Genomic DNA, 21,776 nt, shown 5'->3' with positions numbered 1-21,776 from the left:
ATTGTCCTTGTAAAAAAATATTATTTTTATTATTATTATTATTATTATTATATTGTTAATATGGATCGTCACAAATCAAAAGTTTGATTATATTGTTAATATGGATCATCCCAAATCTCGAGATGATCAATTTGTTTCTATATTGTCTTCTTCTCCCAAATCCTATATTGTTTTCTTATTATACGCAGTGTTGCTTCCTCTTTTATCACACTGTTTTTGCATTAATTTATATTATTAGCAAACGAAGTCCCCAAGACCATCTGTCTCATTCGATGCCTCCAGGCCGGCGAACCACTGCCAAGACCTCCAGTTGCCTTTGTCAGGCCTCTCGGATTCCATCGGGACCAAAATCATGGTGATCTGATGTCAACGACGCAAGTTCGCAATCGCGGGGCAGTCTCTTCTATGGCTGCTCCGGTGGTCGTACAGGCCGGCGATGGTCGTCCTCAACCTCCAGGAGTCGACGCGGAGTGATGGCCACGATCGGACTGTGGAACAGCTGTCTTTTGCGATCTCTGGAGGCGCGACTCTAGCTTTGACTGTGGCGGCGATCCCGCGATGGAGGATGGTTTTGGACGATCGGGTGGGGATTGAGGGATTGGTACCAAAGTCCGGAAAAGGAGCTGCTCGTCGCCGTCCAGATCTAACACTCCTGTGCCGACCCGGAGAACAACGTCATTGATGAGAGCCGCCGGTGAGTCCTCGAGGTCTGAGGTGTGCCGACCTGGAGAACGATGATGAAGAAGGAGAAGCAGATCAGATTAAGGTAAATCAGATCCCGCCCAGTCTCTGAGGTGTGCAGTTCATTCAGCCTCATTATTTTTTAGGATTTTTGTCTGTAAGCTAAATCAGATTAAGTTATGGAGTAGTATAATCAGATGAAGCAGATGATGCTTATGTTTATGTTTCTGAAACTTGACAATCTTAAATGAAATTTTTATTGATTATGTTCATCCTCATTATTTTGATGAATTTTTTTTTTTTTTTTTTTTGTTTGTTGTTGTTGTTGTTTGTAAGCTAGTTCAGATTCAGCTATGAAATAGAATAAATAGAAGATGATGTTTTACATGTTTAGTTTGTATCTTAAAGACAACAAAAATGGCACATATTCACTTGTTTGAGATTTGACAAAACTGAAGTCTTATCGATTATCGATTAGAAGGTCTTGTAATGGCGTCTTAATTGGCTGCGTTGGCTGTTCAACAACGTAAGAAAATGAGCACAAACCTCCATATTTGTATATATAATGCTGCGGATATACATATATAATTTGTAGAAGTTAATTTGTAAAAGCTTGATGAAGAATTCAAATTGATGCAATGGCGGATGTTGCAGACAGAGTATATATATATATATATATATATATATATATATATATATATATATATATAAAATTTGTAGAAGTTAATTTGTAAAAGCTTGTTGAAGAATTCAAATATGATGTAATGGCAGATGTTGCACAGAGAAAGATAAGCGTAGAAGTTTATGTTTAATAAAGGGTAAAAATGAAAATAGATTATAAAATCTATTCCAGTAATAGGCTAATACTAGGGGGCCTGGTATTAGCTAATAGCTATTACCTTATTTGAGGTAATAGGCTATTACTAAGAATATTATTCTTGGTAATAGAAATGGTTACCAAAAAATGAATAGGTCTATTACTGGGAATGCTATGCCATTCCCGACCTATTCCGTCAACCAAACGGGGCAGGAGTGTAATATGAACGGAGTAATTGGGAAAAGAATTGAATATGCCCTTAAATTTTAAGAAAGTATAATTAAAATTTGAGTTAATTATTAAAATAATCTCTTGACTATAGCGAAATTATCGATCCTTGACTATTTTTATTATCCAATTAAGTCCTCAAACTATGAAAATGTTAACTAATTTGGTCCTTTGTTCGATAGCCGTCTAATATATGTTAAATGTGAGGGTAGTGTAGAAATTTCACTTTGCCTTCGCCATTTATACACTCGACAAAGGATGCTCGCCGTCGAATCCGGCGACTCTTCCCTTGGCGATTGGCAGAGGCTGAAGTCGTACACTAATCTATACTAATATAAATATTAATTAATTGGTACAAAATTAATAAAGCTTAATTGTTAACAAAATTTCTTATGAAAATTAACTAATATATAATGAATTGGAAAAAGAATTAGTTAACTAATTATATGGAAAAAGAATTTCGTTGAAATTTTAATGAATTTGAAAAAGAATTAGTTAATTAATGATATGAGAATAATATATTAGTTAATTGTCATATAAAATTTTAGTCAATATATACTATTAATTTTGTAATACAAATGATAATTACCGTACACTAATCTATACTAATATGAATATTAATTAATTGGTAAAAAAAATAATAAAGTTTTATTGAGAATAAAATTTTATTTGAAAATTAACTAATATCTATTGAATTGGGAAAATAATTTTGTTGAGATTTTCCTTTTTCCTTTTCTTAAGCGTGTATGTGTGTGTGTATATATATATATATATATATATATATATATATATTGACTTTAATTTGTGGTACTAATTCATTAGATATTCATATTAGTATATATTGACTAATATATTACAAAATTTTATATAGAAAATTCCGAAATTATAATATATTAGTTAATTTGCATATAAACTTTAAAACAATATATACTATATATTAATTTTGTAATACAAATGGGATTCTAATATATATTACTTACCGTATGCTAATCTATACTAATATGAATACTAATTAATTGTAAAAAATTAATAAAGCTTAAGTGGTAACAAAATTTTATATGAAAATTAACTAATATATAATGAATTGTTACCACAAAAATTACTATTACGCAGAGTAAGTATTCTGCATATGTAGAATTCAAATTAGTATTATTGGTGCAAAATCGGTATTTAAATTATTATTATTATTGGTGTAAATAATAATTAATAAATTATTATTTATTTATAAAATTAATGCAAAATTTCAAAGGAATTTTTCCATTTATTCTGCATAATTTGTTTTCATTATTCTCACAATTATAATAGTTTAATTATTATAAGAATTTGGTATCCATTTTCTATTTTTAAGTACATATTAACTTTAATTTGTGGTCATTAGATATTAGTTAATTTTCATATAAAATTTTGTTAATAATTAGGCTTTATTAATTTTTTTATGAATTAATTAATATTCATATTAGGTTGGGCAGTAAATTTTGAATAGGAGAATTTTTCTTGTATTAATAGTAAAGATTATTTAGTTTATAGGAATATTGATTCAAAAAATAATGTGTATACAAATTAATGAGCAATGTTACAAACCCCTAATATATTTTCCTTACAAACTTTTCATCATGAAGTAACATAATCTTATTTGTTGTTAAATTCATTTTTAATTAGTAGTGTGGTCAATGAACGAATTCCACATCCCGAGTTTGAAGGGGAAAAAAGCATTTTCCAAAATTAATATGCCGTTACATAATAATACTTAACAAATATGTATGTGTACGAGTATTTTTGTCTTACCATGTTGAATCATGAATAAACCAACTTTTTGCATATTGTAAAACACTTGAAAGAGTCAGTTTCGTTTATGGAAAATAATTGGATTTAATATATAGAAAACAAATTATTTTAAATATATATATATTCTATTGTTTAGTTGGTGGAAAATAAATTGTATAGGTGTTAGTTCACTTTTTTTTTTTCAAAACATTGTCTTTGGTCATAGTATTATTGTGGCGAGATCATTTTTTGTCCATCGTCAACAAAGGTGTTTAAATTGTGTTAAATGCAAAGACGTTTTGGTCTATTCAGTTTTGAGTGTTAAGTATTCTGTTTTTTTTTTTGTTTGTTTTTTTTTTTTTTTTTGTCATAGATTTATATGTATTATTATATTTTTAATCTTTTTTTTTCTCCCAAAACATCCATGTTGGTCATAACATTATTTTGGCATGATCATTGTTTGTCCTCGTCAACAAATATGTTTAAATTAAATTAAAAATAACGTTATTAACCACTCAAAATCATAATTTTTTTTTCTTTTTTTGGTGATAGAACCACAAGTCTTATGGATTTTTACGAAGTAAACTTTGCACTAAACTTAGGTTTTTTCAATTGCATTTTTATTAATTTTGCAGGAGACGTATGTATTAATTAATAACAATTTTATTACAAAGAATAAAACAGGACTTTGAATAGTTAATATACTCATTTAAACATATTTGTTGACAGAAGACAAAGAAATAGCCATATCACAATAATATTAGGATCAAAAATATTAGGATCAACACTAAGATTTTGAAGAAAAAAAAAAGAACAAAAAAAAACTAAAAGTAATGGAATAACACATATAAATTTATGACACAAAAATGACTTAACACTTAGAATTAAATATAGGACAAAATGACCTAGTTACTGTACATCTATTTCTTCCAAATATTCAAAGATTCAAAATACGTACGGGTGCAGTGCGAAGATACTTGCACCCATTTACCTCTTCCCGTACTCACCCCATATGTAAGCAATTAAATATGAGTAACTATTAGGTGTGTATAGAATTATCATCCCTATTCTTATAGTTTTTTTAGCCCATGTTTTGAATGTTTTGGGGATGATATCATGATAGCTAGAGTATGAGTAGCGGCAAGTGAGTGAGGGCAAGGGAGAGACCATTAGATATGCAGCAATAGCATGCTCCATGTTGAGAACAACAATTCGCATGAATAATTCAATTGGTCATATAGATAAGGTTTAGGAAGAATAACAAGGGATCAAATCTCACCAGCGGCAATGTGGAAGCAACATCTCAAAGTGAGAGGGGGTCCTTGATTTACATCCATCCCAGATATTCTTTCGGATTGGGAATTCAACCTTTTGCATCGGGCTGCAATTATTAATGTCGGTGCGTAGAATTTATTTACTCACTTTGAGTATGATCTATATATTGTAATTACCGAAGTTGGACTGTTTGGTTGGATGTACTTGCAATTCAATTACAGCATAATTCTTTGGCCATCTGAATTACCGTGGTTGGTTGGGGGAATTGCAAATCCATCAAATTGTAATTCACTCATTTTGTTGAATTGCAATTCATACACTCCCCCATATGAATTGTAATTCAATAAAAAAAAAAAAAAGGAAGAAATAAAATATTTTTTACTCTTAATTATTATTAGTATTTTTTTTTTTGTTGAAAAAAGCAACTCAACTTAATTATTATTAATATTATTATTATACAATGACATTTTAGTTTTTATATCACTTATTTTTTTTATCATTCTCAACAATTCTATTTATCTTTATTAAAATAATATAATTTGAATTCTTACTTTATTCATGTAAGTTTGTGCGGGCAAATCCATAAAGGGGAGGAGTTGTGGATGAAAATCCCATAGAGGGTCTTCACCATTTACTAAACTTGGCTGTCGATAATTGCTGCGAAGGAGAAAGGTTTTGGGTGTACAATGGATGATATATAGTGAACAAAGTTGCGGGTTTTATTAGGAATTCTAATTCTTAGTCTTCCTCATATAAAATTGTCCAAATAAACTTGATAGAATTTTTAGCATAAATACATTTGAAGCACTTCATGAATTATAATGCTTCCATTCTCCTAAAGGGTGATACAACATTGATAAAAATTAGTATAGTGAAGCTTTGAGAAAAGTAATTTAGTGGGTGAAGTTTAATTCTCATACCAAAAGATCATAAGTGAGAAAATTTCAATTTTGGTCCACTGACTATTGGGGTTGTGTTAATTGCAACACTTGACTTTCAAAAATGTTAATTTAGTACCTTGACTATGCAATTCTTATCAATTTTGGTCACGCTGGCCAAATTACCGGCCAAATGTGACCAAAAAATTTTAACTCATTAAATAAAAAGGACAAAAGAGCCAGTTCATGTTTTTTTTTTTTAAAAAAGATATTAAAAATTTGCAAAGTTTTCCAGCGACAAAACCAATCCACACCGCCGCCGCCGCCGCTTTGTTTCCCTCTTCTTCATCATCTGCCGCCGCGGAATCGTCGTAGATTCATGAAAAAACTGATAAAATTGACATGGAAAAGGTGGGGGATATAGATACCAAATGAGAAGATGGTAGTTGATAAAAAGGCATAGAAAAACTCTGCAGTCATGGATGGGTTTCAGAGGAAAAAACGGATTCAATGTCCCAGTTCATGAACGATTAAATCCCATGTGTTTTGGGTTAATTTCTTTCGTTTATCTACTGGAATGGCTTTATGATTTGTGTTTTTTTTTTTTTTTTTTTTTTTTTTTTTACAAACAAAGATGTATATTTATTCATGTCCCAGTTTTGTCCGATGGTGATTTGAAGTCAAAGATACTGTTCATAGATTTGGAGTCTTCGATAAAGACAAGAATTTCTAGCGGCTTGATTTTCCGTTATTGTCAAGCTTTTCCGGCAATTCCTTAAGGATTTCTCCGGTGTGTTTGGTGCCGTGTGTTCTGTCCAAGGTTTTCCGGCCGCTCCCGATGTATGAAATTTCCTAGACGATCCATGCTTTGGCTCTCCATGTTCCATGGTAACTAGAGGGGAGGGCACTGGACTTGCAGTCACGATTTACCGGTGAATTCAAGAATCAAACCCCATTCCCAAGCAGAATCAGAATTGGAGTTCACCCACGAGCATTCTTGATCAGGAGGATTTAGAACTAGATGGAGGGCGAGGATTCGATCCATACGCCTTCATCATTAGATTCTCCGTCAGGAAGGGTAAGAAGATTATGGTTGGGTTCGCCGGAATTGCGGGAAGGGAATGGGTGGTTGCCAAATTGAAGAAGAAGAAGAAAACATGAAATGACGACTTTGCCACCTCCATTTAAGACTAATTGTTGATTTAAAATTTTCCAGTCATATTTGGCCGATAATTTGGCCGACGTGACCAAAATTGATAAGAATTGCATAGTCAAGGTACTCAATTAATATTTTTGAAAGTCAAGTGTTGCAATTAACACAACTCCAATAGTCAGTGGACCAAAATTGAAATTTTCTCTTGATTCCTACTACCATCTTTTTAATTTAATTTATTGAAAAAAAAAAAGAAGAAGTTCCAGTGGTATCAAAATACTGTATCAGCCTAGCAGACATTTTATATATATATATATATATATATATATATATATATATATTTATTTATTTATTTACTCATATGTATTAGGCAATCTTCATTCGTGTAATATTCTTTTATTTTAAAAAGTCATATCACTAAATTTGTAATTATTTACTATTCACTCTCCATCTATATAATTTTGGCCTTGTTTGGTAAAAAATTGGCCAATAAGCCAATTTTGGCTTATTTGACCACTATTAATTGCTTGATTTAGTTAAAATATCAATATAAATGTTTGGTTAATTAGGTTTTTTGCAACTCTAAAAGGCTAAAATTAAAAAAGCTACTCCTAGCAACTTTTTCAATTAGCTCTTTGAGAAAAGAAATTATTCCAAATAGCTATCAGGTAACAACTAATTTACCAAACACTTTTCTACAATCAGCTAATGTTATCAACTATTTATACCCTCTAATTAACACAATCAGCTAACAGCAAACAGCTATCAGCTAACATCCATTTTACCAAACAGGGCCTTTATCTTCTTTATAAAAAATATCCCACTATTATATCATCTTATAATTTTTTTTATTTTATTAATAAAATAATACTAATAATATAATAATAATACAATATATAAATGGACCCACCTTTTGCCAATTGCAATTATGATTTCTGACTCCTAAATTGTATATTGAAAATTATTATATCTCCGAAATTTAACTCTCATTTTCAAATTATTGATATAAATATTTTTCTTAAGATCCATATGATGAAAATAATCTATAATTATTGACCATATCAGAAAATAAAAGTGATTTAAAAATATAATTTAGAAGTACATATAATAGAACTTTGGTAAAGTTTTTTACACTTTTAATCCCACGATTATGATGTCACTAATAACTTTGATCCGTGACTTTTAAAACTTGTAAAATTAGTTTATGACCATGACTTTCTTAGCAATTTGGTCATTCCAGTGCATTTTTCGTTCAATTTTTGTCGAATAATTTTATTCCCCATTTTAACACGGGTAATATTGTCTTTTCCATCTCACAAACTAATGACATACATAAATAAACAGTTAAAAAATCTTGACGTTTAGCGATGAGGGTGAAACTAAAAGTGGAATTGAAAATGGGTGACTTTTAATTTAAATCACCGTACCACTGGCTGTGTTTAATTAATTAATTAAGTATTAATGTCATTAATTTGTAAAATGGAAAAGAGAATATTACCAATGTTAAAATAGGTAATAAAATTTTTCGACAAATAGGTAAGTACAAATTTTTTAGCAAAAATTGAACGAAAAATACACCGGAAAGATCAAATTTGTTAAGAAAGTCATAGTTATGAATCAGTTCTATAAATTTTAAAAATCATGGATCAAAAATGTTAATGATATCATAATCATAAGATCAAAAGTACAAAAAATTCAAGTGTGGTATATTTTGCAACTTTGCCAGAAGCCATAATGGCAATTGCAACGGTGACATTAAAAATAAATAAAAAAGAAACTCCACACCAGATTGAAGCAAACCTGACACGTGACCACATAATTTAATAATGTACCATGGTTTCCCATCTAGCCCTTCTTGCGCAAGCGGCGAATTCCCAAACTTCAAACAATCCACGAGGCTAAAATAGTAAATTCATTAAGAACACGCGCAGGAAAATTTCGTATTCAAACTCCCGCTCGAAGTAATAACGAACAATAGAATTCAAACTTTCAAAACCCTCCTTTTTTTTCTTTTCTGTTTTCCCACCCCGCCATTGTCAACAGCTCAACCCTTTCTTAACTGCCCCAAATTCAAGCTACTTCTCTCTCCGCTTCATCGTTAAAATCTCAGATCTACAGGCATACGTGGAAGCTGAATTCGTGGAGGAGAGGGTTTGGATTTAGATCTCTGTAGCAATGGCTTTAGTTTCTTCTGCTTCCAAGGATTCTGGATCTGTTTATTGCCGTAAACAGAAATCTCTCGGCCTCCTGTGTTCCAAGTACTCTGTCTACATATCTTATTTCATTTTTCACTCTAATTTGTGTACAGGAGTTGATTTTGATGGTATGCTTATAAATGCCAAATATTAAGCAATATTTTGAATAGTTACAGTGACATTGATAAAGACAATTCAGTTATGTTTTAAAAGTGTATAGAAATTAAGGATTGTATATAATCTTATTCAGTTAGTTTTGTTTATGCACATGAATATACCTATATCTTCAGCTAAGTAATTTGTTTGGATCTGAAAAGTTAAGTGTTTCATGCGAAAATGTTAAATTCTATGCCTGTATTTGTTGATGTAAGCCAAGTTTGTGCTTATTGTTGTGTGTTTATGCAGTTTTTTGAGCTTGTATAACCGTGAAGGTGTAGAAACTATTGGGCTTGATGATGCAGCAAGGCAACTAGGTACTCATCTAATTTTCAATTTTTTTATTTATTTATTTATTTATTGCATATGGTTTATTTTAAACATTTTTTTGTTTGGAAAGTGTATGTGTTGAACTTGAGGTGTTTTTGGTTGTGGTTTAGGGGTTGAAAGGAGGAGGATCTATGACATTGTGAATGTTCTTGAAAGTGTTGGTGTAAGATCTTATAATGTGGCATTAACTTTGTCTTTGGATCCAATTAATTACTTGGATTACTGAGGGTGTCTTCTTCTTTTTGCTTGACCTCAATTGTTCAGGTTCTTTCAAGGAAGGCAAAGAATAGGTATACATGGAAAGGGTTTGAAGCAATTCCTAGAGCTTTTGAAGAACTAAAGGTAACAAGACATATATTAGCTTAGCTAGCAGCTTAAACTGAGCAAGGAATTATCAATTCTGTTTTCTTTTCTCATCTCAATTCAATAAATTTGATAATGGGACAGGAGGAAGGTCTAAAAGAGAGCTTTAGTGCATATAGTGGAGATGTCTCTGTCCAAGTATGTCTCTTTAATTTGAACTCTGAATGCAATACTTGTATATATGCAGTTACTTGTTCCTAATTCTTTATTTTTGCAATACAACATATTTACTGTTTCCTGATTTCCATGTCTACAGGTTTCAGATGATGAAGAAGATGACAGACACTCAAACCCTAATGTTTCAAGTCAGAATGAGAAATCAGACTCCATTTCTGCTCCGAAGCTGGCAGACTCCTCTAAGCCTGGTATTTTCAGATGCAATTCTTTTTTGTAAAGTGACCTTCATCTTTTACCAAATTGACTGATACATTGAGTACTTTAAGCAGACAATAGAAGGGAGAAATCTTTGGGGCTTCTTACACGAAATTTTATTAAGCTCTTCCTCTGTACTAATGTAAGTTGAGTTTTGATTTCAAAGCTTTCTATTCTGTGGGAAACTTGTCAGTAAAGGAAGTAATTCTTATGCTATGGTTGCTATTTCCTCAGGTAGATATGCTTTGCCTTGATGAAGCTGCAAAGATATTACTGGGAGATGGAAGACCTCCATCAATAAATAGAAGTAATGGTCTTAAATTTAAAACTGAGTTTGGAGGATTATTTTGCATCTTTTTTTGACAAGTCATGTATTTTGTAAATTTGTGCAGCTAAAGTTAGAAGATTGTATGATATTGCTAATGTTCTGTCTTCAATGAAATTCATTGAGAAGGTAATAAACATGTACTTGAATTCGATACATTGCAGATTTTTAAATTTCACCTGCCAAGTCTATTTATACAGGATTTATGTAACTATGAATTTTACATTTAGCTTCACATAGACTAACACGAACCTTGGCCTTTTGATTTCATGCAGACTCATCACCCTGCAACAAGAAAACCCGCATTTAGATGGTTGGGGTTGAAAGGAAAATCAGAAAACCAAGCAGCAAATGCATCAGAGGACAATCTGGGTTGCAACCAGTCCAGGAAGAGGGTATTCGGAACTGAGCTCACAAATACAACTACAAAGAGATACAAATTGGATAAACCAACGGATGCGTTTGGCGAGTCAATGAAATCAAAACTAGCAGCACAAGTCAAATGTGAGAATTTGGAAAATGAGTTTGACAGACCAAAGCAGGACCTTGGTTCAAGAACAAACAGAAAGAGTTATGAATTTGGCCCTTTCGCTCCTGTACCTGTGCCTAAATTTGAAGCTTCAGAGAGTGGTGAGAGAACAAAGGTGATTCGTGAATTGGAAAGCTTAGCATCAACCTATCACCCTCAGTATCACAACCAAGGTATTGATTTCAACTTTCCACAAATCCTTTTAAATACTCCCTAACTAGTTACAGGAGTGGAAACATCGTGACTTACTGTGTGAAAGTAATCAACTTCATGTATATTATATAAAGATAACTGAAATAAAGAATCAAGAAAATCACACTACATTCCTGTTACCGGGTTTTCATGCATATTTCAACTTAATGGGGTTTTCTCTGAATGTTAGATAAACTACTGGTATTATGCAGGAACAATATACTCTGTATTTCTTTGGCAGTAAATTTTGTAGAAAATTGAATTAAATATGAAGATTTCATCAGGGGGGCATTTAGGAGAAAGGGAAACAGTCCATGTTTTAGAATGCAGAGAAGAAATTTCACTTCAAAGCTATGCTAATGGACTCTGTGTTGTTTCTGGTGTTTCAGCATTAAGGGATCTCTTTTCACATTACATGGAAGCATGGAAGTCTTGGTACTTGGAAATTGCTGGGAAGAAACCAATTCAAATGCTATCCTAATGCTTACAACTTGTAACACATCTTCTAACACAGGAGGGGGATGATCTGGTGGGTTTTCTCTGTTCCTGTTAGATATACTAGTTTATGTCTGTAATTTATCGTTACTCTCCTTGTCCATCACATGATTTTAAGATTTGTGCAATATAAAATTTGCAAAGCTAACTATGACCAGTCGTTTTATAATTCCTGAATTACTCCACAGAACACAATTATGGACTTAGTGCAACTGTGCAAGTATCATGTAAGTAACAATCCATGTAACCAACAGAGATCTAGATACAGATACAACTTGTATTGTAAAATATAACATAAAGACGATGCATACTAGTAGAGAGCCACCCTAAACACCAAGAACAGCTCCGAAAAGTAGCTCATACATGTATGGAAAAAGATCTCACCTTAAGCCGTAAACTGGTATAGCTCAGTATCCGGAAGCTGGGGGGCTAGCACTCTCTTCAGCATCCCTTAGTAATCGACGATGATAGAATAGTGCCGCCAGGTTGATGAGGATTAGAGTGAAGATGATGAGAGAACGGGCGGCGCCCTTTTTCTGTGTGCAGAGGGATGAGCTCTCCATCAGGGGTGGGTTGAGAAAATGAGAGGTAATTGGGTAAATTGGATCGGAGGTAGAGGTAGAGGAAGAGGAAGAAAGGCAGGCAGAGGTGGTCATTGTTGGGTTATAAGGATGCCTTTATTCCTGCAATATTCTCACTCTCAAAAATTTTATATCATTTTGTAATTTTTATTTTTTTTATTTTTTATTTATCTCTCTACAATACTTTTCTACTTTCAAAAAGATTTCACATTCACATCAAAATAAAAATGAAAACTAATATATATATATATATATATATATTATTTAAGTAAAAATTGCAAATGACTGTCTTAGTTGTGGAGCCTTTTGTCAGGTTAGCAAATTTGTTGCAGTAGCAACTAGCAAGTTTGCTAATCATGTCATTATATAAAAAAAATTTATTTTTTTAATGTGCCATCTCATCTAGTAAGGAGAAGATTGATTGGGATAAGGACAACCTAAAGCGCTAATAGAAAAGTCATTCAACAAAAGAGATTCTCATAGCCCTACAATTCAAATTTCATTAGAGTCGCGGTCTCTGAAATTTCCTTTCATAATTGTAGAAACAGTTTTGTTGTTGGAATCCATCACCCTTTTTATCTTAAATGAACGAAGGGTCATGGGCGCGTAACAAAAAAGAGTAGTAGATCATATTCAATGAGGGAAAGAGAAGAATCAAAATAGAATAATTAGAATCAATAGTTTTTGATTCATTGTTGTATTGGATTGAGATCCAAAGGTTCTTTATCGATCTAGTTACTAGCTACAAGGATGAGGCTTTTTAATATGTAAAGAGAAATGGAAAAGAGAATAGAAATTCCTAGTTTTAGTCTAGTTGGACGATTGTGTGATAACTTTTTCATTATTTTCGATCATTCAAGATATTTTGTGAAGGAACCTATTATTGAATCTAATGAGTTAAACTGAAAGTCAAAAGAAAAAATTGATTTTTATTTTATTACCGCCTCGAAAATAGATTCAATACAAAAAATAGACGAAATGATTTTCAAAAAATTTCGTTTTTGAATTTTGAATGAAGTTAGACATTTGCATTCTTGCAAAGCTGCTTTTTATAAAATTATTATTAGATTATTTATTAATAAAAGAAATATTTTTTTAGGGGTGATGTGATAGTGAGTCCATTTTTGAAAAATGAGAAAGAATTATATGGATAGAGAGTAAATAGTTAATAATTGGAAATTTAGTAATGTGACATTTTGAAAGTGAGAGAAAATTGCATGGGTAAAGATAGCCTAAGCTATAACCCTTTATTACTTACCAAATTTGGTCATTTATGCGGATTATATAATTATCAAATTTCGTTAGCAATTTTTTTTATGAAGTTAATTTTGTTATTTAGTATCAATGGTTAAAGTTCACTTTTTCCATGGGAATATTATTTTTAATAGTGAATATTAATTCTAAATTCTAAATAATAAAAATAACTGTATATGTTAATGGAGTTTAACAATTATATAACACTAAGGGGAAATGCAACATTTTGAATAATTGAGAGGTTAAATTTCTTTAAATTAATTTACATGGACCAAATTTTTCAAAGTGAAACAATTCAGAAGCCAAAAGTTTTATTTTCCATAAATAATACAGTATTGGTTGCATTAAATTTTATTTAAGTGACCTGACTACATTAAATTAAATTAGTTAATGCTATGATAAACCAATTCAAAAGTAGCAAGTGAACAAGGATGGGACATATATCATAAGCTACACCATTAGAATAAAATTTAGTGCAAATAATCTAGGGTAAAACCCACACACTTGCTAGAGCAGATTCTTAGTTTGGTTTCTCGGTTTAAAACGCTTGTGCTCCTACTTGTATCCAACATCTTTTCCTGATTACTTAATTGAGTAGGCTTTATTTCAAAAAATAAAAAGGGTAAAATGATTTGACATTCACACCATTAATCATGCATGTCAACTCCCTCCACAGTTGGTCATTTCTCGCATTTGTGAACACTATTATAATATGCATCGAGCTCATCCTGATGAGTGGTGACAACAGATAATGGAACGCAATTAACAAAGAATGTAAATGAGAAAATAGTAATGGAATCATTAATTTCTTTTTCCCTAGGAGATAAGTAATAAGGTTCGACTAGTTACAAGCCATTGTTCAAGTTGTGCAGTGGTCTAAATGCCTTATTATTCTCTAAGACAATTGCACATAGCATTCCATCAACATAAGTTCCATCACTATCAGCTTCGTTTCTTTACTTCGAAGGAGGCTTGTACCAACCCCAAGGTTCATCGGAAACATATGTCGTAATCTGCTTGATATTGAAGAAGCTTTCTAGTCCCCTGCAAGTCAAGTACAACTAATGTTAATAATGTCATAATCTTAACCCACATGGGCTTAGCTCAATGATTCAGTATGCAGTATTTGAGAGAAGGAAAATAATGTCATAATCTTAACAAGTGAGAATGACAAATACAAGTTTATGTGTAAATGAGGATTAAGCTTTTGCATTACCATTCCCCTAATTCACGTCCAAAACCACTACGCTTCTTGCCTCCCCATGGTGGCTGCCAAAAGCATGGCTGTGAGCAGTTGACCCAGACTGCCCCTGTCTGAAAAGCCTGCAAATTCGAGATGGATGACGATTATGTAGAGATTAAGCTTTTGCAGCAATGTGGAATTTCCTCAGAATAAATGGTTGCTTATTGTGAATAAGAAACAACTCACCTTTGCCATACGCTCACATCTTTCAAGATCTTTTGACAAGACAGCAGCAGCTAAACCATACCTATGGAAAATTACCAATATAGAGGGGAATAAATTTCAGAATTGGAATGTGTGGAGTTGTTAAACCCATATTATTATTATCACTAATGTAAGAGAAGGTAGGAGGATTTAACTCAGTGTCATTGGCTAGTTCAATGGCTTCCTTTTCTGTCTTAAATGTCTTGATGCAAAGAACAGGTCCAAATACTTCTTCTTTCCAGATTTGCATGGAGGTATTCACATCAGTAATGATTGTTGGTTCAACATAATAGCCTTTTTGCAAGTGCTGCAATTCAATTACACATAAGTTTCACCGAAATCAGATTGAAAAACATAGAACTTTATATTTAACAGCTTATCCCAAAAAAAAAAAAAAAAAAAAGAAAGAAAATATACCTCAGGGCGCTTTCCACCATACAAAATGGTAGCACCTTCACTTTTGGCAGTTGATATGCAATTCATCACCTTCTCATACTGAAGTTTTAACAACATTTTTAGCGAAATTCAAAAGTGCTCATCATGAGTGCTATAGTGTTTTTAACCATGAACTTGGCTCAGAAAATGAAACACCAAGGGTTCATAATTATAATGTTAAAAAGAAGATGACGGATAATAAGGTCAGGTGTCATTTCTAAATTCAAACACATAGCAAGCCTAATAATTCCAATTCCTTGATTTATTTTTTCATTTTAACCCATGGCCTATCTAAAGATAAGTTTTCATACTTTGAAACCTGGACTGGTTAATTAGCTACAAAAAGACAGGCCAATGGTCTCCAATCCAACTGTCAGTATATTGTTGTGCATAAACTTTCTTGTGCCAAAGTTCTCAACTACTCACACGCTCTTCTTCCATTCTCTATCATTCCCAAATCTTACTCATTTAGATTTCATCTCCATTAAGAAAATTTACATAAACCTTAACTTTCCTGAAGTCTTGGCACATAACATTTTGAATAGCAATGCTTATTAAAACCTCATCCCCAGATATGCCAGTCTCCCTGATAAGTTACCAAAATAATAATAGAGGTACCTTTTCTTCTAAAATATTTGGTTTCTAGTAACTCATAGCAAGACATTATACAAAACCTGCCCTTTTTCTTAAAAATGCACATTTCACGTAGACTCAAGCAATCTAAGAGTAGCATTAGTACCTGAGCCTTACTAACAATAGGACCAAGCTTACAGCCCTCCTCTAAGGGATCTGATATTTTAATATTTTTGGTCCATGCCAAAAGCCTGTCCACGAATCCAGCAGCAATGCTTTCCTGAGACATTGAGAATGATTAACCCAATTAATCTATTGAGTCTGAATCATAAGGAGAAATCATACTCCATAAAACAAATCTTCATGAAATTTGCAAAATGAAGCAAGCTAATAATATGATTTGAAGTTGACAGAATGATCCATGTGGCTCCATGTTTTGCAAAAAACTGTAAATTTTGTTCCTTAATCTTTTTGAACTGCTACTTGCCGGAAAATTTGCTACACATTTTTACTGAGCCACTTAGAACCCATCAAATTAAAGCAGAAATTTGCTACACATTTCTTACTGAGCTACTCTTCTTCTGGTCTTATTTCTCTTCTTCTGTTAACTCCTTTCTCTCTCAATTATTCATTAATTAGGTAAAATTGATTGCTGATAATGGTAAAGGAAAATAGTAGAGTAGTAAGTTGAGGATCTCTCACCATTTTGACAAATTATTCTCATCAATGGGACTAAATTCAAAGAAGGAACATAATCCAAACAAATTATAGTAAGTAGGCATTGGTTAAGCCATACCTGCAATATAAGACGAGATGTGGCACTACAAATTTGGCCATTTGTCCAGAAGCAACCAAAAAGCGCCCACTCAACAGCTGATTCAGTACACAGACCAACCATAATAGTTAGAGACAGATCTAATTTATATAGTTTCTATCATCAACAATGGATAACTTAATCTTGATTTGCCTTTTGGAAAACAATAATACTAACTGGTATGTAATATTCTAATTTTTAGATAAATGAATTTGACAAATTCTTTTTTCCTAATATCAAACAAGTAGGACAAACCTTTATCAAGGTCCCCAACATCCTCAAATATGACAATAGGACTTTTTCCACCAAGTTCCAGTGTTACTGGCTGAGAATTATCAAAAAAATTAATCACAAAAAAATCACATCACCATGCGTAATGAAAGAGCCAGTAAACAGTTCTTAATGATTAGCATACTTTGACAAGTGGAGCTGCAGCAGTCATGATTTTGACTCCTGTGGCCAAGCTTCCTGTAAATGAAACCTTTGCAACAAGAACAAAGTATTTAGCTGTGATACATTGGCAAGATAGAGTATGGGGCTCAATGAAATAAAATTGATAAATAATGAAAAAAATTAAAATGTACAGGAGATAACCTTGTCAACATGAGGATGAGTTGCCAATGGAGCACCAGCTTCTGGCCCCAAACCAGTTAGAATGTTAAGGGCTCCACGGGGGAGACCAACCTCTCTACAAATTTCACCCAACTCTAAACAGGTACTAAAATTGAAAACTACATAAAGTTAGAACTCAGGACAAAATGTAGCAAAATTAGATAGCCAGGAAGTAACTCAGATTAAAAAAAAAACTCACATAGAAGCTAGTTCAGATGGCTTAAGTATAGCAGCACACCCAGCTGCCAGTGCAGGAGCGACTTTCCAGATAGCCATCAACAAAGGATAATTCCTTCAATTTGAAAGTGAAAAGCTTTGAACCCCATAAACATTTTTTTTTTTTTTTTTTTTACAGCATATCAAAAGAAGTCTATCACAAAAGCATCAGACAAGACAAAGTTAAGAGCAGTGTGCCAGTGTTTCTTTGAAGTTCTTAGCTAAATGCACATGTATACCTTATGCAAGGAAAGATGAAATAAGCAGCTTCTAAAATATACCCACTGTAGTGTGCTTCATAAACAGGGAGTAAGTGGCATGATAACAAGACATCATAAAACATCCTATATTACTCTCCTGAGTGACAATATTACTTTCAATTAACTATAGCAGCCAGGTTAAGCAGATGGGAACATGATTGAAAGGTTCATCCCAAACATTATGTTGAAAACATTAGACGGATAAACAGAGGGCAGATCCTTTCACTAAACGTGATGAAATTGAAGCTGAGTTTGAAGCTTAGAGACTAGCTATGACCTTTTATAGATAGGCTATTAACACAGTGATAAAAAGAATAGCACTCAATGGACAAAGATGCTGATATAAGATACTTTTGTTAATGAGAGTGATTACAGAACCAAAATGGAGCAGGCAGAAATGATCTGAGCAAAGACTTCGTGCATAGTGAAGAAGTTTCATTCCGGATTCTGGCTGATCTATGTGCTTATAAAGAGATGCAATACGAACTTATGTAGTGGAATCACATACCATGGAGTAATCAACCCAACAACCCCAATGGGTTCTCTAAGAACATAACTCTTAATTGACTCCAAATGAAGAGGAATAGGAGTCTTTTGTCTTGAATCCAAAGCCTCAGCAAGGCCTGCATAGTACTCAATCGTTGATGAAACATCATCCTGAAAGATATGAAACACATATAAGGGCTTTGGATATCCTGTGAAGAGGAAGCTATTCATCCAGTGACTTGAAATGTACCATATCTGCATCCGCTTCCACCAACGGCTTCCCACTATCAATGGATTCAAGTGGTACTAGCTCAGGCTTCCTCTCCTTAACCTTCATGCAAAATGTAAAGTGTAAGCTGATGGAGCAAACACTACTAGGACACAGGTGCAAAACTAGCTTTTGGTTTTATTATTATTATTATTATTATTATTATTATTATTAAATTTGTTGTGTGTTTCTATATTACTCATAGTACATAAAGGAGTTGACAAATTCATGCAAAGGAGAATAATCAAACAACTAGCTGTCAAAAGAATGAATTCTCAAGGCCAACTGAAACGAAAAGAACTCAAAAGTTGACACATTGTACCAATTATTAATTATTACAATGCGTTTCGTATATACATAATTGTAGGTAGAATACACATAAACATAATACATAATACACATTAACTCTAAACACAATACACCTGAACTCTTAGGGCGCACAATACAATTTGCCCACATTGTACATAGAAGGCCCACAATTTCTCAGACCTAACTTTTTAGTGGGGAAGGCACAATACAATTTGCCCACATTGTACATAGAAGGCCCACAATTTCTCAGACCTAACTTTTTAGTGGGGAAGAAATCTACCCAATTTCAAGAATTCCAAAAGACACAAACTATAGAGTATAGACACAAACTATTCCAGATTGAATACAGTATATTAAAAATTCATCAAAACATCGCTAATTTAAAAATCCAAATATGATAATCATTCCTATTGTTGCTTCTAGAGTACTATACTAGTTCAGAAAACACAAAGAAACAAACCTTTGCAGCAATAGAACGCAAATATTTCGCCCGTTGTGCCCCTGTCGTTGAGCCCCACTCTCCGGCGAGAGCTCTCCGAGCAGCTTCCACCGCTATATTCACGTCTTCCGCTGTAGCTCCCGGAATGTCACCTAAAAGAGTCACACTTTCCATCAAAATACACTCAATAAAACAAAATAATTTCTACGCCACCCAAGTATTTCATAAAAATCAGATCCTCTTCTTCGATCACAAACCAATGACTAGTTCAGTAGCGGGATTAATAATCGGAAGACGATTCTTCTTGACAGGTTCTCTCCATTCGCCGTCGATGAACAGCATGCGACTCGGTATGCGGATATTCGTAGCCGCCATATCTCCCAGGTATGATCGCGATTATCACAGTTCAGTTCAGAGTGTTTACTCAGTAAGAACTCAGTTCAGAAGTGTTTACTCGCTATGATGAAAGTGACGATTGATTATATATATATATATATGTGTGTGTGTTTGTGTGTGTAACGGCTTTCCTTAAGAAAAGGTTGCCCAAAACAAACAAAAAACTGATAAGGATCAAACTCTTAAACCTTATCAAATTTTATCACTAAGAACACGCAAACTCTTCAACAGCTCAACCTTATTTTTATCAATTAATTATCTTGATTTTTTGTTTTACCAAAAATCATTATTCGTAATCATTCTAATTCTACTATATCATCAACAAAATATATTCACCAAAATTTAATATCACTATCAAATATTTAATTTTTACTCGATTCTAATTTCGATTCTGATTCCATATATGAAATTTTCAAAAGTATATAACTCAGAGGGAAAAGTGCTATTTTCTCAAATATATTAAAAGTATATTATTATTATTTTTTTGACTTTCTTCACTAAAGTATTTGCACGCTTCAAACAAAAACTTTCAAACTAAGCTTTCAAAATTCTATTTGATTCGCAATTAGTCGGGACCAAAAATATAATTTCTTCTTCTTGAACATACACAATCACATATTGTCTAACATGCTCAAAATATCTTCTTCTTGAAATATGTATAAGCCAAAAATATGGCTTATACATATTTCTTATTCTTTTTTTGATTCCCAGATTCTTTTTTTCTAAAATTAATGATTTTTTTCCTTATTGATCCACATGTTTAATTCAAATTTGTTTAAAGGGTTTTGGCAATGTTTATATGTGAACTATCCATATTTAAAAAAGGGAAAATGGCACTTTTTCCCCCTATGTTATATACTTATAGCACTTTTTCCCCTTCAATTATTTATGTAAGCACATTAGCCCCCTCAATTATTTTAAAAGTGGTGGTTTTCTCCCCTAATATATTAAATTGACATTTCTACCCTTAAAGTAAACATTTTATTTATTTTACTTCTCCAACAAATTATTGCGTATATGTAGCGATTACCACGGTTCGGTTCGAACTGAACCAGACACTATAGCAATCGAATTAAAAATTTTCAGTTATGATTCAGATCTAGAACCCAATATTTGGATTTCAATTTATTAAATTTAAGAATTAAAAAAAAAACTGGATCATGAACCGACGGTTCCGGATCCCGTTCGCGATTTTGAACCGTCTTTATTTTAAAATTTTATTTTTTATTTTAAAATAGTTTAAATTCAACAATAAATGTATTTTATTTTTTCAGTTTGGAACATGAACCGCCCATTCCAGTTCGTGATTTTAATAAACTCTAAATATCGCGTTTTGATTATAAATTGTAATTGGAATATTTTGGTTTGGTTACTATAATATCTGGTTTGAACCAAATTATAGTAATAATTTATTGGAGAATAAAAATAAATGAAATATTTATTTTAAGGGTAAATATGTCCATTTAACATTTCAGGGGGAAAAAGAGCCACTTAAATAATTGAGGGGGAAAAAGTGCTATAAGTATATAACATAGGGGGAAAAAGTGCCATTTTCCCTTTAAAAATATTTGCTCTTTGGTGAATGGTGATTCCTTGTGGACTGACGACTCATGGCTCTTAATCATTGGTCACAACAAGTGAGATTTTTATATTTCTTTGATATAATAGCATTTGAACTAATATGCTTTGCCAAGCTTTGCAATTAACTTCAATTTCAAGAAATATTGAATGCAATGCATCTTGTGTCATCTACTAAGTTGCTTATTCAAAATTTAAGAGATAGTGAATGGGATGAATTAGTTGCAAGTGTGAAGTCTTTTTGTGAAACTGTCAACATATATAATTGTGCCGAATTTTGATGCTCGATACATTGCAAGAAGAGGAAGATTTAGGCAACAAGATGAATTAACCATTGACATCATTACAAATTTGA

At 32.5% G+C, this 21,776-nt stretch overlaps 2 protein-coding genes and 1 long non-coding RNA gene across 4 annotated transcripts; 1 reads left to right on the top strand and 2 right to left on the bottom strand.

Annotated features, from left to right (window-relative positions):
* The first annotated feature begins 8,798 nt into the window (after nucleotides 1-8,798).
* On the top strand, nucleotides 8,799-11,925 carry LOC109191064 (E2F transcription factor-like E2FE). 2 transcript variants are annotated; one of them, XM_019341641.1, is made up of 11 exons: nucleotides 8,799-9,054; nucleotides 9,397-9,464; nucleotides 9,588-9,640; nucleotides 9,742-9,819; nucleotides 9,925-9,978; nucleotides 10,097-10,205; nucleotides 10,287-10,354; nucleotides 10,447-10,519; nucleotides 10,605-10,666; nucleotides 10,813-11,239; nucleotides 11,648-11,925. In XM_019341641.1, the coding sequence occupies exons 1-11, from the start codon at nucleotides 8,972-8,974 to the stop codon at nucleotides 11,737-11,739; spliced, it is 1,167 nt and encodes a 388-aa protein (XP_019197186.1). In that variant the 5' UTR covers nucleotides 8,799-8,971; the 3' UTR covers nucleotides 11,740-11,925. The 2 variants fall into 2 exon arrangements, with proteins under 2 accessions (XP_019197186.1, XP_019197185.1); XM_019341640.1 differs by having other exon boundaries at nucleotides 10,284-10,354.
* Nucleotides 10,627-12,233, bottom strand: LOC109191065. The gene is made up of 2 exons (XR_002055867.1): nucleotides 12,138-12,233; nucleotides 10,627-10,822 (listed from the first exon to the last, which is right to left on the bottom strand). It is a non-coding gene; the product is annotated as an uncharacterized LOC109191065 (long non-coding RNA).
* Nucleotides 12,234-14,363: 2,130 nt separating this feature from the next.
* LOC109191163 (betaine aldehyde dehydrogenase, chloroplastic-like) lies at nucleotides 14,364-19,918 on the bottom strand. Its single transcript, XM_019341745.1, has 15 exons — nucleotides 19,705-19,918; nucleotides 19,469-19,599; nucleotides 18,682-18,762; nucleotides 18,454-18,602; nucleotides 17,669-17,761; nucleotides 17,452-17,575; nucleotides 17,273-17,338; nucleotides 17,113-17,182; nucleotides 16,840-16,916; nucleotides 16,210-16,323; nucleotides 15,453-15,530; nucleotides 15,191-15,342; nucleotides 15,018-15,078; nucleotides 14,805-14,911; nucleotides 14,364-14,632 (listed from the first exon to the last, which is right to left on the bottom strand). Exons 1-15 carry the CDS (start codon nucleotides 19,820-19,822, stop codon nucleotides 14,545-14,547), a joined length of 1,509 nt encoding a protein of 502 aa, XP_019197290.1. The 5' UTR covers nucleotides 19,823-19,918; the 3' UTR covers nucleotides 14,364-14,544.
* Between the last annotated feature and the right edge of the window lie 1,858 nt (nucleotides 19,919-21,776).

The sequence above is a fragment of the Ipomoea nil genome, unplaced genomic scaffold (genome assembly GCF_001879475.1).
Source record: "Ipomoea nil cultivar Tokyo-kokei standard unplaced genomic scaffold, Asagao_1.1 scaffold1617, whole genome shotgun sequence".
NCBI classification, from domain to species: Eukaryota; Viridiplantae; Streptophyta; class Magnoliopsida; order Solanales; family Convolvulaceae; genus Ipomoea; species Ipomoea nil.
The sequence above is the reverse complement of the archived record's forward strand: the minus strand, read 5'-3'. Positions and strand labels throughout refer to the sequence as shown.

What these genes read in the sequence shown, in the direction of transcription:
- LOC109191163 (XM_019341745.1), bottom strand. Translation starts at nt 19,822, where the DNA reads ATGGCGGCTACGAATATCCGCATACCGAGTCGCATGCTGTTCATCGAC. An exon ending in TGCGTTCTATTGCTGCAAAG is followed by an intron (nt 18,763 to 19,468) that starts GTTTGTTTCTTT and finishes TTTTGCATGAAG; the next exon opens with GTTAAGGAGAGGAAGCCTGA. An exon ending in CTATTGTTAGTAAGGCTCAG is followed by an intron (nt 15,531 to 16,209) that starts GTACTAATGCTA and finishes TTAAAACTTCAG; the next exon opens with TATGAGAAGGTGATGAATTG.
- LOC109191064 (XM_019341640.1), top strand. Translation starts at nt 8,972, where the DNA reads ATGGCTTTAGTTTCTTCTGCTTCCAAGGATTCTGGATCTGTTTATTGC. An exon ending in TGATGCAGCAAGGCAACTAG is followed by an intron (nt 9,465 to 9,587) that starts GTACTCATCTAA and finishes GTTGTGGTTTAG; the next exon opens with GGGTTGAAAGGAGGAGGATC. An exon ending in CAATGAAATTCATTGAGAAG is followed by an intron (nt 10,667 to 10,812) that starts GTAATAAACATG and finishes GATTTCATGCAG; the next exon opens with ACTCATCACCCTGCAACAAG.